We start from the raw sequence: 16,876 nt of genomic DNA, 5'->3' as shown, positions 1-16,876 counted from the left end.
GTCTACATTGAGTTTTAGAAAGTGAGAGCTGAAGAAGGAGGATATGGCTGATAGACACTGCGGGATTCTGGACAGCAGAGAGGTGACATCTGGGCCAGAGAGGTAGATCTGAGTGTTGTGCACATACAGGTGGTACTGGAAGCCATGGAACTTTATGAGTTGTTCTAGGCCAAGGGTATAGATGGTAAAAAGTAGGGGCCCCAGGACAGAGTCTTGAGGGACTCCAACAGAGAGAGGGCGGGATGAGGAGGTAGTATGGGAGTGGGAAACGCTAAATGTGCGGTCGGAAAGGTAAGAGGCAATCTAGGACAGGGCAAAGTCTTTGATGCCAAAGAAAGAAAGAATCTGTAGCAGTAGACAGTGGTCGACTGTGTGGAAGGCAGAGGACAAGTTGAGAAGGAGGATGGAGAACTGTCTGTTAGCTTTGGCTGCAAGTCATTAGTAATTTTTGTCAGGGCAGTTTCGGTGGAATGGTGGGGGCGGAAGCCAGATTGGAGGTTGTCAAGAAGAGAGTTAGATGAGAGGTGGGAGGAAAGTTGAGCATGGACATGCTGCTCAAGGAGTTTTGAAGCAAACGAGAGCAGTGATGTGGGGCGATAGCTAGGCATAGCAGTTGGGTCAAGGTTAGGTTTTTTGAGGATGGGTGTGATGGTGGCGTGTTTGAAGGCAGAAGGGAAGTTACCAGAAGATAGCGATAGGTTAAAGAGATGGGTTAAGGCTGGAATAAGCGTGTTAGTGAGGTTGGGGAGCAGGTGGGAAGGGATGGGGTCAAGTGCACAGATGGTGAGGTGTGATTTGGAAAGGAGGTGAGTAAGCTCTCCTACAGTGATGTTGGAGAGGGAGGTTATTAGGGAAGGGCAGAGGTCTGGTATATGGAATGGTTGGGGTGGTGGAACAGTAAAGGTTTGCCTTGTTTGGTTGATCTTGACATTCTAGTGGAATTGGCAGGTATGGGTTTAATCCAACATTTCCAGTGATCTATAAAGATGAGATAATCGCAAAACACCCGTGAAAGTCCAGAGGTATAGAGAAGTTAACGCCAACATATCTGGGGGTCGACAGAAAGGGATATGATGAAAGAGGGCGTAGGGTGATGCCATCAATATCTGCTTGGTTGGGTTCCGATTTCCCTGGCGCCGATCCTAGGACCCTTATCTATGGATAGGCAATAAGTTAAGGTGGGCCAATCCTCTTTAATTCCAAAAACGTCTTTAATTCCTTACCCCCATCCGCCAGGGGCGGGTGAATAGAGCGGGCTCATAGGGTGAGTTCGCCACATACTTGGCAGGTAATGACACCCCCGTTGTTCAAGCCGGTGACATGATCGCAGGTTGTCGATGGGGGTCTTTTGAAGACCTCCGCACTCGTCATTGGAAAGCTACCTTGAAATCCTGCCTGTGGCTGAAGCTTCAAATGAGATTGTGATTTTTACTGTATGAAGTATCACTGCGGCATTGCTGTATATGGTACAAGCGATTAGACCATCACAGATTTAAGTTCCCTAAGGGGACTAAAATACAGTGGAAAGTAAAAAAAAAAAAGAAAAATGGTGAAAAAATATAAAGCCTCTAAAAGTTCAAATCACCCCACTTTTCCTTCACTAAAGATAATAAAAAAAAAATACAAGTGTGGTTCAGAAAAGTAAAATCTATCAAGATATAAAAATAATTAAACCAAATTGTAAACACCGTAAACGAAAATAAATTCAAGAACGTCAAAAATTACATTTTTTGATCGCTGCAAAAACACAAAAAAAATGATGTAACAAGTGATCAAAATGGAATATCTATCCCAAAATGATATCAATAAAAAAAGTAATCTCACCCCACAAAAAAATAAGTCATGACACAGCTCCATCGGCCGAAAAATGAAAACGTTATGGGTCTCGGAAAATGGTGACGCAACCGAAAATTGTTTCTTTTTTCAAACTGTTGATTTTTTTACCACCACTAAAATAATGGCAAAGGACATGTTTGGTATCGACGTAAACGCACCGATTAGTAGAATCATACTGTGAGGTCATTTTCACCACAATTTGTACACTATTCCCAAAAAATAACATCAGAATTGTGTTTTTTTGCACAATTTCACTGCATTTTTTTTTTACCATATTCCAGCATATTACGTGGTGAATTGGATGGTGTCATTCAAAAGTAACAACTCGTCCTGCAAACAAGAAAGCTCTGAAATGTCTATGTGGATAGAAAAGTAAAAAAAGTTATGGATCCGGGAAGAAAAAACGGAAACGCAAACACAAACCAGGGAGGGGTTAATCCTACACCCCCATAGTCAGTGGCTCTTGGCATGGGAGCCCTTACCAGGCTTTCTTCCATGGTTCCATGGTAGAGGGGTGAAGTTCTGCCGAATTCTCTCCGTTAAAAATTCTTGAAAAATGTTATACATTTTGAAAAAAAAAAATAAAAATTGATACATTTGTTAAATAAAGTTTGAAAACGTTTCGTTTATTTAATCAGTCACGGATTTATGTAAACTGCGGCAAAGGAACAGTTGCCACCAATCAGATCCCAGCTCTGGTTTTTTTGGATTAATCTTATTAAATAAATGAAGGGTCGGCACGGTTTTCCACTTTGCACTGATTGCAGTTATTTTATCATCAGTGATAACATTTGGTACAGTTGTGGATCTTGGTCTCGTCATCAGGGCGCAGACCTTTCTCAGCTCGGAGGAAGCTCATCGCTTCGCTTTGGCGCCAAGGAATCTTTTTTATGAATGAAAAGCATGAGATGAGATCAGCGATAACTAGAAGGATGTCTGAATGCGAGGGTCCCCGGAGAGGTGAGATCACCGGATGCCGGAGCATCGGATGCCGGAGCACGAGGAGGATGGCTCTCTGCATCTTAGAGGAGGCCGGGGAGACAGGAGAATCCCCCCCAGCACACTGCGAGGGGCCGACCATGAGCTCATCTGTACTGAGGCCTCCCCGGGATCACAATACACAGGGGCCTGACCGGCGGAGAGAGCGGACCCCCGACCACCACTGACAGCGCGGACCCCCGACCACCACTGACAGAGCGGACCCCCGACCACCACTGACAGAGCGGACCCCCGACCACCACTGACAGCGCGGACCCCCGACCACCACTGACAGAGCGGACCCCCGACCACCACTGACAGCGCGGACCCCCGACCACCACTGACAGAGCGGACCCCCGACCACCACTGACAGAGCGGACCCCCGACCACCACTGACAGCGCGGACCCCCGACCACCACTGACAGAGCGGACCCCCGACCACCACTGACAGAGCGGACCCCCGACCACCACTGACAGAGCGGACCCCCGACCACCACTGACAGCGCGGACCCCCGACCACCACTGACAGCGCGGACCCCCACTGACAGAGCGGACCCCCGACCACCACTGACAGAGCGGACCCCCGACCACCACTGACAGAGCGGACCCCCGACCACCACTGACAGCGCGGACCCCCGACCACCACTGACAGAGCGGACCCCCGACCACCACTGACAGAGCGGACCCCCGACCACCACTAACAGAGCGGACCCCCGACCACCACTGACAGAGCCGACCACCACTGACAGAGCGGACCCCCAACCACCACTGACAGCGCGGACCCCCGACCACCACTGACAGCGCGGACCCCCGACCACCACTGACAGAGCGGACCCCCGACCACCACTGACAGAGCGGACCCCCGACCACCACTGACAGAGCGGACCCCCGACCACCACTGACAGAGCGGACCCCCGACCACCACTGACAGCGCGGACCCCCGACCACCACTAACACAGCGGACCCCCGACCACCACTGACAGAGCGGACCCCCGACCACCACTGACAGCGCGGACCCCCGACCACCACTGACAGCGCGGACCCCCGACCACCACTGACAGAGCGGACCCCCGACCACCACTGACAGAGCGGACCCCCGACCACCACTAACAGAGCGGACCCCCGACCACCACTGACAGAGCGGACCCCCGACCACCACTAACAGAGCGGACCCCCGACCACCACTGACAGAGCGGACCCCCGACCACCACTGACAGCCACACTGTATCACATTGCATCTCATCTGTAACAGGCACCATGGGGTCTGACACCAGAGAAAGAACCAAGAGATAAAGGAAAGATAGGGACATCGTGTATCAGCTGCTGCAGAGCCTCACAATACGCCTCAGCTGCTGCAGAGCCTCACAATACGCCTCAGCTGCTGCAGAGCCTCACAATACGCCTCAGCTGCTGCAGAGCCTCACAATACGCCTCAGCTGCTGCAGAACCTCACAATACGCCTCAGCTGCTGCAGAACCTCACAATACGCCTCAGCTGCTGCAGAGCCTCACACTACGCCTCAGCTGCTGCAGAGCCTCACACTACGCCTCAGCTGCTGCAGAGCCTCACACTACGCCTCAGCTGCTGCAGAGCCTCACACTACGCCTCAGCTGCTGCAGAGCCTCACACTACGCCTCAGCTGCTGCAGAGCCTCACAATACGCCTCAGCTGCTGCAGAGCCTCACACTACGCCTCAGCTGCTGCAGAGCCTCACACTACGCCTCAGCTGCTGCAGAGCCTCACAATACGCCTCAGCTGCTGCAGAGCCTCACAATACGCCTCAGCTGCTGCAGAGCCTCACAATACGCCTCAGCTGCTGCAGAGTCTCCTAAAACGCCTCAGCTGCTGCAGAGCCTCCTAATACGCCTCAGCTGCTGCAGAGCCTCCTAATACGCCTCAGCTGCTGCAGAGCCTCCTAATACGCCTCAGCTGCTGCAGAGCCTCCTAATACGCCTCAGCTGCTGCAGAGCCTCCTAATACGCCTCAGCTGCTGCAGAGCCTCCTAATACGCCTCAGCTGCTGCAGAGCCTCCTAATACGCCTCAGCTGCTGCAGAGCCTCCTAATACGCCTCAGCTGCTGCAGAGCCTCCTAATACGCCTCAGCTGCTGCAGAGCCTCCTAATACGCCTCAGCTGCTGCAGAGCCTCACAATACGCCTCAGCTGCTGCAGAGCCTCACAATACGCCTCAGCTGCTGCAGAGCCTCACAATACGCCTCAGCTGCTGCAGAGCCTCACAATACGCCTCAGCTGCTGCAGAGCCTCACACTACGCCTCAGCTGCTGCAGAGCCTCACAATACGCCTCAGCTGCTGCAGAGCCTCACAATACGCCTCAGCTGCTGCAGAGCCTCACAATACGCCTCAGCTGCTGCAGAGCCTCACAATACGCCTCAGCTGCTGCAGAGCCTCACAATACGCCTCAGCTGCTGCAGAGCCTCACAATACGCCTCAGCTGCTGCAGAGCCTCACAATACGCCTCAGCTGCTGCAGAGCCTCACACTACGCCTCAGCTGCTGCAGAGCCTCCTAATACGCCTCAGCTGCTGCAGAGCCTCACAATACGCCTCAGCTGCTGCAGAGCCTCATAATACCCCTCAGCTGCTGCAGAGCCTCCTAATACGCCTCAGCTGCTGCAGAGCCTCATAATACCCCTCAGCTGCTGCAGAGCCTCCTAATACGCCTCAGCTGCTGCAGAGCCTCCTAATACGCCTCAGCTGCTGCAGAGCCTCATAATACACCTCAGCTGCTGCAGAACATCACACCACAGCATGGTAGCGCCCACCGGGGCAGCACACCGCCTCACGCTCACTGTACCTGTGAATTTACCGGTCACATTTACAGCACGACACCTAGACCGTCACAGCGCTCAGCGGCGGATATTCAGACAGGAAGGGGTTAAGAGTGACGTCTGTTTATTGTGAGGACCTTCCTCCACGTGACCCGTAGCCCCGCCCCCGGCGGCCGCTCTATACTGTTTCCTCAATTCAATGGCGGCGGCTGAGACACTCAAATCCAGCCACGTATATAGTGAGGTCTCAGCCAATCAGCGCTCTGGCTGCCCCTCAGTGTCCCGCCTCCTTCTTCTGTTGACGTTATCAGCAGCCAATGAAATGTAATCTTCTCACTGAAGCTCTCGTCCAATCAGCTTTAAAGGACGTACCGAAGATAAAATTGGTAAACAGAAGGAAGCGATGGAAGGACGTGATTGGCTGACAGGTGGAGGATACTGAGGGAACTTCCCGAGATGCTTTGCGTTCTCGACTGACAGCGCTTCACTCATTCACCAATAGACTCAGGCTGAGTTTGTTAGTGGGCGGAGACCTACAGGGAAGAGTGACAGGTGTGGCAACCAATAGACGCACGATGTGTCATCTCTTCTCCCTGTGATTGGCTCGGAGGCGGGACTGGTGGCGGCGCACTCGAGGGGAGTCTTCTATACCTATATAGGTAGATCATGGCGGCGCGGAGGGAGGACGTGTGAGCAGCGCGGAGGCGCCGTGCAGATGTGCGCTTGGCCATGGCGGGCCTGATGCGGCGGCCGTGCTGGCCTGTGACTGCGGTGCTGCTGCTGCTGGGAGTGGTCGCTGCCGGGCTGGTGGAGCAGGGCGCTCCGGGGAGAGACGCCGGATACCCCTGGGAGGAGGAGCAGGAGGACCGCGGCGGGCTCCGCTCTCTGGCGCCGGGACTCGGGGCTGCGGCGGCTTTTCCGACCGGAGATGTGATCGTGGAGGACGACGAGTCTGCAGCGGAGCAGGAGGAGAGCGGCCGGGAGGAGCGCAGACCCAGGTGACCGCAGGGGGCGCTGCCGAGTCCACCCTGCCCCTCACCGGGACTACTCCTCCCAGCAGGGGCTGTGCTGGGGCTTGTGGTCCTCCTGCAGGAGATCACTGCTCCCGTAGGGGTCTGTAGACACTGTGCCCCTCACCGAGACTACTACTCCCAGCAGGAGCTGTGCTGGGGCTTGTAGTCCGCCTGCAGGAGATCACTGCTCCCATAGGGGTCTGCAGGCACTGTGCCCCTCACCAAGAGTACTCCTACCAGCAGGAGCTGTGCTGGGGCTTGTGGTCCTCCTGCAGGAGATCACTGCTCCCATAGGGGTCTGCAGGCACTGTGCCCCTCACCGAGACTACTACTCCCAGCAGGAGCTGTGCTGGGGCTTGTAGTCCGCCTGCAGGAGATCACTGCTCCCATAGGGGTCTGCAGGCACTGTGCCCCTCACCGAGACTACTACTCCCAGCAGGGGCTGTGCTGGGGCTTGTAATCCGCCTGCAGGAGATCACTGCTCCCGTAGGGGTCTGTAGGCACTGTGCCCCTCACCGAGACTACTCCTCCCAGCAGGGGCTGTGCTGGGGCTTGTGGTCCGCCTGCAGGAGATCACTGCTCCCATAGGGGGCTGCAGACACTGTGCCCCTCACCGAGACTACTCCTCCCAGCAGGGGCTGTGCTGGGGCTTGTAGTCTGTCTGCAGGAGATCACTGCTCCCATAGGGGGCTGCAGGCACTGTGCCCCTCACCGAGACTACTCCTCCCAGCAGGAGCTGTGCTGGGGCTTGTAGTCCGCCTGCAGGAGATCACTGCTCCCATAGGGGGCTGCAGACACTGTGCCCCTCACCGAGACTACTCCTCCCAGCAGGGGCTGTGCTGGGGCTTGTAGTCCGCCTGCAGGAGATCACTGCTCCCATAGGGGGCTGCAGGCACTGTGCCCCTCACTGATACTGCTACCAGCAGGGGCTGTGCTGGGGCTTGTAGTCCCCCTGCAGGAGATCACTGCTCCCATAGGGGTCTGCAGGCACTGTGCCCCTCACCGAGACTACTACTACCAGCAGGAGCTGTGCTGGGGCTTGTAGTCCGCCTGCAGGAGATCACTGCTCCCATAGGGGGCTGCAGGCACTGTGCCCCTCACCGAGACTACTCCTCCCAGCAGGGGCTGTGCTGGGGCTTGTAGTCCGTCTGCAGGAGATCACTGCTCCCATAGGGGGCTGCAGGCACTGTGCCCCTCACCGAGACTACTCCTCCCAGCAGGAGCTGTGCTGGGGCTTGTAGTCCGCCTGCAGGAGATCACTGCTCCCATAGGGGGCGCTGCCGAGTCCATCCTGCCCCTCACCGGGACTACTCCTACTAGCAGGGGCTGTGCTGGGGCTTGTAGTCCGCCTGCAGGAGATCACTGCTCCCATAGGGGGCTGCAGACACTGTGCCCCTCACCGAGACTACTCCTCCCAGCAGGGGCTGTGCTGGGGCTTGTAGTCCACCTGCAGGAGATCACTGCTCCCATAGGGGTCTGCAGACACTGTGCCCCTCACTGATACTGCTACCAGCAGGGGCTGTGCTGGGGCTTGTAGTCCCCCTGCAGGAGATTACTGCTCCCATAGGGGGCTGCAGACACTGTGCCCCTCACCGAGACTACTCCTCCCAGCAGGGGCTGTGCTGGGGCTTGTAGTCCGCCTGCAGGAGATCACTGCTCCCATAGGGGTCTGCAGGCACTGTGCCCCTCACTGATACTGCTACCAGCAGGGGCTGTGCTGGGGCTTGTAGTCCCCCTGCAGGAGATCACTGCTCCCATAGGGGTCTGCAGGCACTGTGCCCCTCACCGAGACTACTACTACCAGCAGGAGCTGTGCTGGGGCTTGTAGTCCGCCTGCAGGAGATCACTGCTCCCATAGGGGGCGCTGCCGAGTCCATCCTGCCCCTCACCGGGACTACTCCTACTAGCAGGGGCTGTGCTGGGGCTTGTAGTCCGCCTGCAGGAGATCACTGCTCCCATAGGGGGCTGCAGACACTGTGCCCCTCACCGAGACTACTCCTCCCAGCAGGGGCTGTGCTGGGGCTTGTAGTCCACCTGCAGGAGATCACTGCACCCATAGGGGTCTGCAGACACTGTGCCCCTCACCGAGACTACTCCTCCCAGCAGGGGCTGTGCTGGGGCTTGTAGTCCGCCTGCAGGAGATCACTGCTCCCTTAGGGGTCTGCAGGCACTGTGCCCCTCACTGGTACTGCTACCAGCAGGGGCTGTGCTGGGGCTTGTAGTCCCCCTGCAGGAGATCACTGCTCCCATAGGGGTCTGCAGGCACTGTGCCCCTCACCGAGACTACTACTACCAGCAGGAGCTGTGCTGGGGCTTGTGGTCCGCCTGCAGGAGATCACTGCTCCCATAGGGGGCTGCAGACACTGTGCCCCTCACCGAGACTACTCCTCCCAGCAGGAGCTGTGCTGGGGCTTGTAGTCCATCTGCAGGAGATTACTGCTCCCATAGGGAGCTGCAGGCACTGTGCCCCTCACCGAGACTACTCCTCCCAGCAGGAGCTGTGCTGGGGCTTGTAGTCCACCTGCAGGAGATCACTGCTCCCATAGGGGTCTGCAGGCACTGTGCCCCTCACCGAGACTACTCCTCCCTGCAGGGGCTGTGCTGGGGCTTGTAGTCCCCATGTAGGAGATCACTGGTGACACTGTGCCCCGCTCTCTGCTCCTGGCATGGCTGCACTATGGGGTCCCACATGGGATAAGTGCCTGCACCGCACACCTGTGGCCCCTGGTGCACGTGGCCTGTATGGAGCGGCCGTTCTTGTCTCCATTGCCCTAAGCTGCTGATCCACAGTGATGTGAAGACCCCCGTGTGCGGCACTGACTGCTCCATATTGGGGAACCGCTCCATCCTGAGCAGTTAGACAAGTTCCTGAGATCAGCCCCCCCATCAGGGTGTATTAGGAAAGTTTTTTATATAGTGTCGGGGGGGGGCTGGCTGCGGTGTCGGGGGGGGGGGGGGGGGGGGGTTGGGGTGGGGCTGGCTGCGGTGTCGGGGGGGGCTGGCTGCGGTGTCGGGGGGCCGCACAGTGAAGAATCTGTGGTTATGAGGAGTCTCTCCTCTAGACGCAGTGATGCGACCGTTCTACAGATCTGTTTTGTCCCCTGATATCTGTACATGATAAGTCGTCCTTAACCCTTCGTTTCCGCAGTGAAGCCCCCCACTCTCCTCCCCCTCGCTGTAGTTCAGTTTCTGACACCTGTAACTGTCACTCTTCCTCCCGTGGATGTGGCGGAGCGAGGACGTCAATGGCCGCTGTCATCCCAGGACGCTGCAGGAGCCATTTATCCCAGCTCTAGAACCAAAGCATTGAATGTGGCCCCCGGGACTGGTGGGGGGCCGCTCTGGGCCCCCGACATCACATGTAGGTCCTCCGTCCGTGCTCACTTGGACCCCATGTTACCAGGAGGCTCCAGGCCGGGCACAGGGGCCGTGGAGGAGCGGAGGCTCTCGTCTAATTACAAAGCTAATCCCACCGTTCCGGCCACCTCTTCATTCTAAGTCTATGGGTCTGCTGCCGGTGGCCTTGGGTGCCATAGACTCTCACGGGCAGCACCGCTTCACCTTCTGGCATTGAGCGCGGCCACATACGTCTTTACATCGTCTTGTCTTGATCTTTAGTAACTTTTATTCCCTTTTCTCCAACCACCTGATAATCCAGAATATCCGATAATCCGGCTTCTTCCTTGATGTTTCTCCTCTGCATTTTCCGTCTCCGCTCGGCTCCTGATCCCGTCAGTAAATCTTGCTCCGTTCCGGTCTGCGCAGGGTAAATATTTGCTCAGGTCACATGACCCGGCGAGACGTTTCCAATGCGGGTGGCCGGGACACCTCATTGCTGGTCTTCAGCAATTTCTAGCCCCCCGTCCATCAGGAATAGTGGAGTCAGTCCCATGTAAATGTCGCCTTCTCCTCGTTCCTTCTCCTGACTATGGGGCGGTGTTGCTTCTGCTGCTGCTGCGCATTCCGGGCTATTTCTGCTCCCTCGTCCGCCCCTTGGGGGCAATTAGACGACAGCGGAGGGAATTGTCGCCACTTTCTTCTTCTCTAGCAACCGCTGCAGTAAAACCAGTCAGCGTCTTGGTGGCTTTGTAGTCATGTTACCCATCAGGGGTCACCCAGCTTTCCTGGGGACCCTCGTAGTCATGTTACCCATCAGGGGTCACCCAGCTTTCCTAGAGATCTGAGTAGTCATGTTACCCATCAGGGGTCACCCAGCTTTCCTAGAGATCTGAGTAGTCCTGTTACCCATCAGGGGTCACCCAGCTTTCCTAGAGATCTGAGTAGTCCTGTTACCCATCAGGGGTCACCCAGCTTTCCTAGAGATCTGAGTAGTCCTGTTACCCAGCAGGGGTCACCCAGCTTTCCTAGAGATCTGAGTAGTCCTGTTACCCAGCAGGGGTCACCCAGCTTTCCTAGAGATCTGAGTAGTCCTGTTACCCATCAGGGGTCACCCAGCTTTCCTAGAGATCTGAGTAGTCATGTTACCCATCAGGGGTCACCCAGCTTTCCTAGAGATCTGAGTAGTCCTGTTACCCATCAGGGGTCACCCAGCTTTCCTGGAGACCCTCGTAGTCATGTTACCCATCAGGGGTCACCCAGCTTTCCTGGAGACCCTCGTAGTCATGTTGCCCATCAGGGGTCACCCAGCTTTCCTAGAGATCTGAGTAGTCCTGTTACCCATCAGGGGTCACCCAGCTTTCCTGGAGACCCGAGTAGTCATGTTACCCATCAGGGGTCACCCAGCTTTCCTAGAGATCTGAGTAGTAAGTGATTTTTACTTCTACCTGCAAACATTTTTCTTTTTCTTTCTTTAATCTGAAATGTCAGCTTTCTGAGTCAGACTCCGGGTATGTGCACATGTAGATGGAACCTCTGCGGATTTTTCCGCACTTGTTTTTAGAAATTCGCAGGTAAAAAGCACTGCCTTTTTCTGCGGATCTACCGCGGATTTCCTGCATGTTTTTTTTTTTTTAAATTTATTTATTTATTTTTTTTATGCGGTTTTACACCTGCGGATTCCTATAATGGAGCAGGTGTAAACCGCTGTGGAATCCGCACAAAGAATGAACATGCTGCAAAATAAACAATGCAGCGTTTCCGCGCGCTTTTTTTCCGTAGCATGGCCCCTGCGGATTTTGTTTTCCATAGGTTTACATGGTACTGTAAACTCCTGGAAAACAGCTGTGAATCTGCAGCTGCCAATCCGCAGCGTGTGCACATAACCCTTAAAGGGATTTACCAGGACTTTGATATTGATCACATCATGGGGGTCCTACCCATTGAAGTGAATGTGATCTGAGCTGCAGTACCTGAGGACGGGTGACCTAAGTGCTTCAGAATTCATTTAAAGGGGTTTTGTCACTAAATATATTTCTCTTCTCTCCACGGGAATAGACTATGCATGCATGATCTCTAGATTGGAGGTCCATAGTCCTAGTGCTATCGTCTGTGCACCGCACCATCAGGGTGGTCTCAGTCAGTGCAAGTCTGTTCAGCCTCAATTACACCCGAGGAGGGTTTGTGTGTTCAGACCCCACCAATGGCATGTAAGAAGGGGCAATTCTGCTCAGATTGTAATCAGATTACGTAGACTTTATTTTTAGAGGGAGGCTGCGTCCTGGGTGTGTCGGATGCTGCAGACAGTCGCTCTACAGCTGGCTGCAGGAGGTCTCTGGGTTTGGCATTGCAGACGTCTTCTTAATCCTTCTGACTTTTGTACCCAGTGGTAACCTCTCTCCGGCTCTAATTGACACTTCTGGACCTGGGTGTTTATAGACTCCCAGTCTGCTTCAGGGAGTTGCCGGTGATATTCACATTTTCCCCTTGTGAAGGCTTGGAGCTATAGCAGTCGGCTTACTTCTCTCTGGTGCTGTTGGAGGGTGTTGGGTGTTACCACTCTGGAGTCTGCTCAAGTTAAGTTGCTTCTCTTTAGTGTATAGTGGGAACTGACCAGTGTCACCCCGTCATCCCTATTCAGGGCTTATGTCTACGGATATACTGAGCTTGGGTTCCTGCTCGGCAATTGGTGTGAAACCAATATAGGGACGGTAGGGGCGGCAGGGTGCTATTAGATCTGCCTAAGGATCTCCACTCTCTCTCCATAGCGTTTGGGCTTCTTTCCCCTTGTGTTGCACTTAGTCTTCCCACACTGTACGTGACATTCTGTCAGCACTGGAAATGAAAACCAAAGGACCACTGGACATGGATTAAAACACAGAAGTAGGGGGAGGGACACAAATATAGACAGTATAAAATGCCTTTTATTAAAGATGAATGACACTTTTTTTTTTTTTTTTTTGATAGTGTGCAAGAGTGCCCGCACAATTACATAGTAAAATAATTAACAATGATTTACAACATAATTCATATGAACGAATCGGGGACCACAAAAGAGGTAGAAAACAAGAGGCAAGTTTGACTGGAGGTTTAAACCCAACAATAAATAACAAACAGCATGAAATCCATGATAAAAAATGGTCACGGAAAAAGGACACAGAAGGCACGTGAATAAGAACTTGTAGAGAACAATGTATATCAAGTTAAAAGTATGAATACAGATGTGGCAAGCATGCTGCATGCAAAACAATGAACAGTGCTTCTCTGTGAACCCCTCCATATTGTATGGGAAACTGCAGTGATGAAAAACTAATACAAACGTGTACGTCAATCACCTGATGGTTAAATAGGTAACAATCAGGATAAAATATGTAGCTCGTGTGTGCGTGTAGAATGTCACAATACCGATAAGACCCCCACTGCTCCCCCTTGCACACTGTGATGGGGGAACCCCCACATTTCCTCCCTACACACAATATGATGGGGACCCCACAGCTGACGTCCCTTCACTCATGTTTACCGTATTTTTCGGACTATAAGACGCACCGGACCATAAGACGCACCCCAAATTTGGGGTGAAAATTGCAGAAAAAAAGATTTTTTATAACATGGGGGTCCGTCTTATTGTCCGAATTTACAGTATCTTATGGCGGTGGCAGAGCAGGGTCACAGGAGGCAAGGTGGGGTGATGCTGGGATGAGAAGGTGCTGGGATCAGGAGGTGCTGGGATCAGGAGGTGCTGGGATCAGGAGGTGCTGGGATCAGGAGGTGCAGTGAGAGGTATGGCGTGAGAGGGGTCCCTGGCGTACCATGCAGGCTTACCTAGGTGGCAGAGGTGTGGTGGCAGAGGTGCGGTTGCGGGGGTGTGGCGGCAGAGGAGGCGCAGGAAGCGGGGTCCCTTTCCCCGGTATGGTGATGCAGCAGGCCCGGTATGCAGCAGAGCCGGGTGAATCCTCTTGTTATCGGTGGTGGCGGCCATTTTCCTGAGGCCGCGCGTGTGCAGATGAAGCGCTCTGCTCCCGGGGCTTCAGGAAAATGGCCGCGGGAGGCCGCGCGTGCGCAGATGGAGATCGCGGCGGCCATTTTCCTGAAGCCCCGGGAAGCAGAGCGCTCCATCTGCGCACGCGCGGCCTCCGGAAAATGGCCGCCACCACCGATAACAAGAGGATTCACCCGGCTCTGCTGCATACCGGGCCTGCTGCATCACCATACCGGGGAAAGGGACCCCGCTTACTGCGCCTCCTCTGCCGCCACACCCCCGCAACCGCACCTCTGCCACCGGACCTCTGCCACCGCACCTCTGCCACCTAGGTAAGCCTGCATTGCGACTATTAGACGCACCCCCCATTTTCCCCCCTTTTTTTGGGGGGAAAAAGTGCGTCTTTTAGTCCGAAAAATACGGTATATGGAATTCCTAGAATATGGAGGATGTGACTTGTGGTGAGGTTATTTCGGAGACTATGAGGTGACGGGGTTACCCCCTGGCCCTGTAGCAGCAGTGCTGTGTGCTGAGGAGCAGGCCTCCAGTGCGAGCAGCTGGCACTTCTGTGGACGGTGACTTCCTGCGTCTCCCATGTTTCCCTTTCCTCCAGTGACCTCACAGGGGCAGCAAATGAGAAAAACCTCCAGGCCATGATGTAATGAAGAAATGGCAGCGTCCATAGAATGAGATGTCCATGCTGGTATTTGTAGTCCCCACTCCTGATATGGTTACTTTGCTTTTTTGCTTTTCTCCTGACTAGAGGTTGTTCAATATTATTTATTTATTTTTTTTTATTTCCCCCTTCCCCAGATCCCTGGTGATCATCAGCACACTGGATGGGAGGATCGCAGCGCTGGATGCAGACAATCATGGCAGGAAGCAGTGGGACCTGGATGTGGGCTCGGGGTCTCTGGTCTCCTCCAGCCTCAGTAAACCGGAGGTACGTCGGGTCCTTGGGCAGGAGGTGGAGTAAAATGGCTGCTCCAACATGTCGTATCTTATGAAGGACTGGTTGTCGGCTGACCAGAGGTTGCCCTACATATTTCACCCGAGCGTAAAAATGCTCTTTTTTTAGTATTTTCAGGCTGCCCCTCTGCCAGTGGGGCATAAAGCATGCCAGAGCATAAAAAGCACCAAGGTGGCCCCACTGGGGATGGTCCTACACTGTCTAATAAACCTTTACCATGTGACCTCCGTGTGAATAAGGGCAGATAAAGGGCTTCTTTAGGTACAGTGGGCAGTATGATCACTTAGTTTCTTGTAGGCTTTGTCTGTTTAATGGCCAAATGTGAACATGTGTTCTGTTGCATGTATACGAAGTCCGACTCGGCACGTTTTGGGGGTTTTTACTTGTTAAAGGCGTAATCTGGCCTGCATGAATAATTTTATTTATTTAGTTTTTTTTATATACATGTGCAAACTGTCACCCACCCGCATCCAGTGCAGGCCGCTCCTTCATCTGTGCAGCAATAGGAAGTGGTGACGTTTATCAGTTGCCTGACCGCTGCAGCCTGTGATTGCCTGCAGTGGTCAGGTGAGTTTGTACAGCGTACCTCTGTCACCTGACTGCCGGCAGTGACCACTTCCCTGCGCTGGCTCTAGGGGAGTATGTGGATTTAAAGGGGTTTTCTTTATTAAAGTGGCCCCCTAAAGACGGAGCACAGGTGATACTGTCACTAGGTGGTGGAGCCCTGCCTCATGGCTGTGATATTAGACTGCCCGGAGGAGCGTAGTCTCGTGCTGGGAAAGCTGTGGTGGTCGGAGACATACAGAGGGCGGCGTACATGACGGGGCACTGACACCGTGGACCTCGGATACATCCTCAGGACACGCCGTGCACATCCGCTGCTAGCGATGGGGCAGGTCCCACATGTGACGTAGTGTCGTTCTTTTCTTTAATGTCTCGATCACTTGGATTCTTGTAATCGGTTGATCCCTTAGCGATCGTCCATCGGTCACCGTGGCATTCCGTCATCCAGCGCTGGGTCCTCGGCAATGTCACTGATGGCTCGGGGAGAGCTCGTTATTTCAGGCCGGCGCTGATCACCTCAGGGCAGGATTAGCCGCTCTCATCTCTAGATCAGATGATGGTCTTTCTATTGAAGGGAAAGTACCTCACGGCTGCTCCTCGGTGTCAGGCGCTTCATTATGTGTCTGCCCTGCGCTGGCTGAGGCCGCTCGTACCGTGACTCATTACATGAGGGGTGAGGTAATGTCCTCACTGAGGGGCTGATGTCATCCGGCAGCCACAGTGGCCTTCACCTCCCGCAGTCCCCGGGGGGCCGAGCGGCGCGGGTTGTGGAGCCTGAGGCGGCTCATTCATAAATATTCATCTCTCCTATTGTGGCACCTGAGCACCCGGCCGGCAGCAATGTCTGTCACATGGCAGCCCACTATTTAATCACGCCTTTATTTTGTCTTCTCTGGTTTGTTTGTTTTATCCTCCCCCTTTTTATATCACCTTGAACAATTTGCATCTTTTTCTTTTATTTTTTTTTTCGCTCCAAAATCCAACCAAATAGTGAGCTACATTTTTATGAATGATTTCTGCTCCTTCATTTTTTTTTATTTTTTTTATTTTTTTTTTTAATTAAAGGGCATCGGTTACCCGTTGCACTGGCAAAGATGTATGTGGTGCCCCAGGGTTGGGATATAGGGGTCTAACGTGCACTCTGGAATCTCGGCTCTGAACATTGTCTGATATTTGGGGCAGAACGTGGGGATTTCGTGGAGCGGCAGGAGAAGCTTTACTGTATAGCCAGGATAGAGCTCAGTCTGTCATCTGGCTCGTGACCTCCAGTGATCCTAGAAGGAATACAGGAGCTTTCCTCGTGTTATCACCTCTTCTAACATGTCGCAGATCTTCACTGTCATGTCTCCAGTGGGATACAGGAGCTTTTCTTCATGTTATCTTCTAACATAGAAGACAAGGAATAATTTGTGGA

At 54.0% G+C, this 16,876-nt stretch overlaps 2 protein-coding genes across 3 annotated transcripts in view; one reads left to right on the top strand and one right to left on the bottom strand.

The window, feature by feature from the left end:
- Positions 1-5,753, bottom strand: part of RPIA (ribose 5-phosphate isomerase A) — a 102,424-nt gene extending 96,671 nt beyond the window's left edge. Inside the window, exon 1 of the mRNA XM_069744962.1 lies at positions 5,627-5,753. The gene's annotated coding sequence lies outside the window, so the exon portion shown is untranslated. The remainder of the gene's footprint in view (positions 1-5,626) is intronic.
- A 496-nt stretch (positions 5,754-6,249) lies between these two features.
- The window catches only part of EIF2AK3 (eukaryotic translation initiation factor 2 alpha kinase 3), a 29,471-nt gene continuing 18,844 nt past the window's right edge, over positions 6,250-16,876 (top strand). For both annotated transcript variants that reach the window (XM_069744956.1, XM_069744955.1), the window contains exons 1-2: positions 6,250-6,598; positions 14,742-14,871. In XM_069744956.1, coding sequence (XP_069601057.1) covers positions 6,330-6,598; positions 14,742-14,871 — 399 coding nt within the window. In that variant the 5' untranslated portion in view covers positions 6,250-6,329. The remainder of the gene's footprint in view (positions 6,599-14,741; positions 14,872-16,876) is intronic.

The sequence above is a fragment of the Ranitomeya imitator genome, chromosome 1 (genome assembly GCF_032444005.1).
Source record: "Ranitomeya imitator isolate aRanImi1 chromosome 1, aRanImi1.pri, whole genome shotgun sequence".
NCBI classification, from domain to species: Eukaryota; Metazoa; Chordata; class Amphibia; order Anura; family Dendrobatidae; genus Ranitomeya; species Ranitomeya imitator.
Note: the sequence above shows the minus strand (reverse complement) of the source record. Positions and strands in the feature narration are given on the sequence as shown.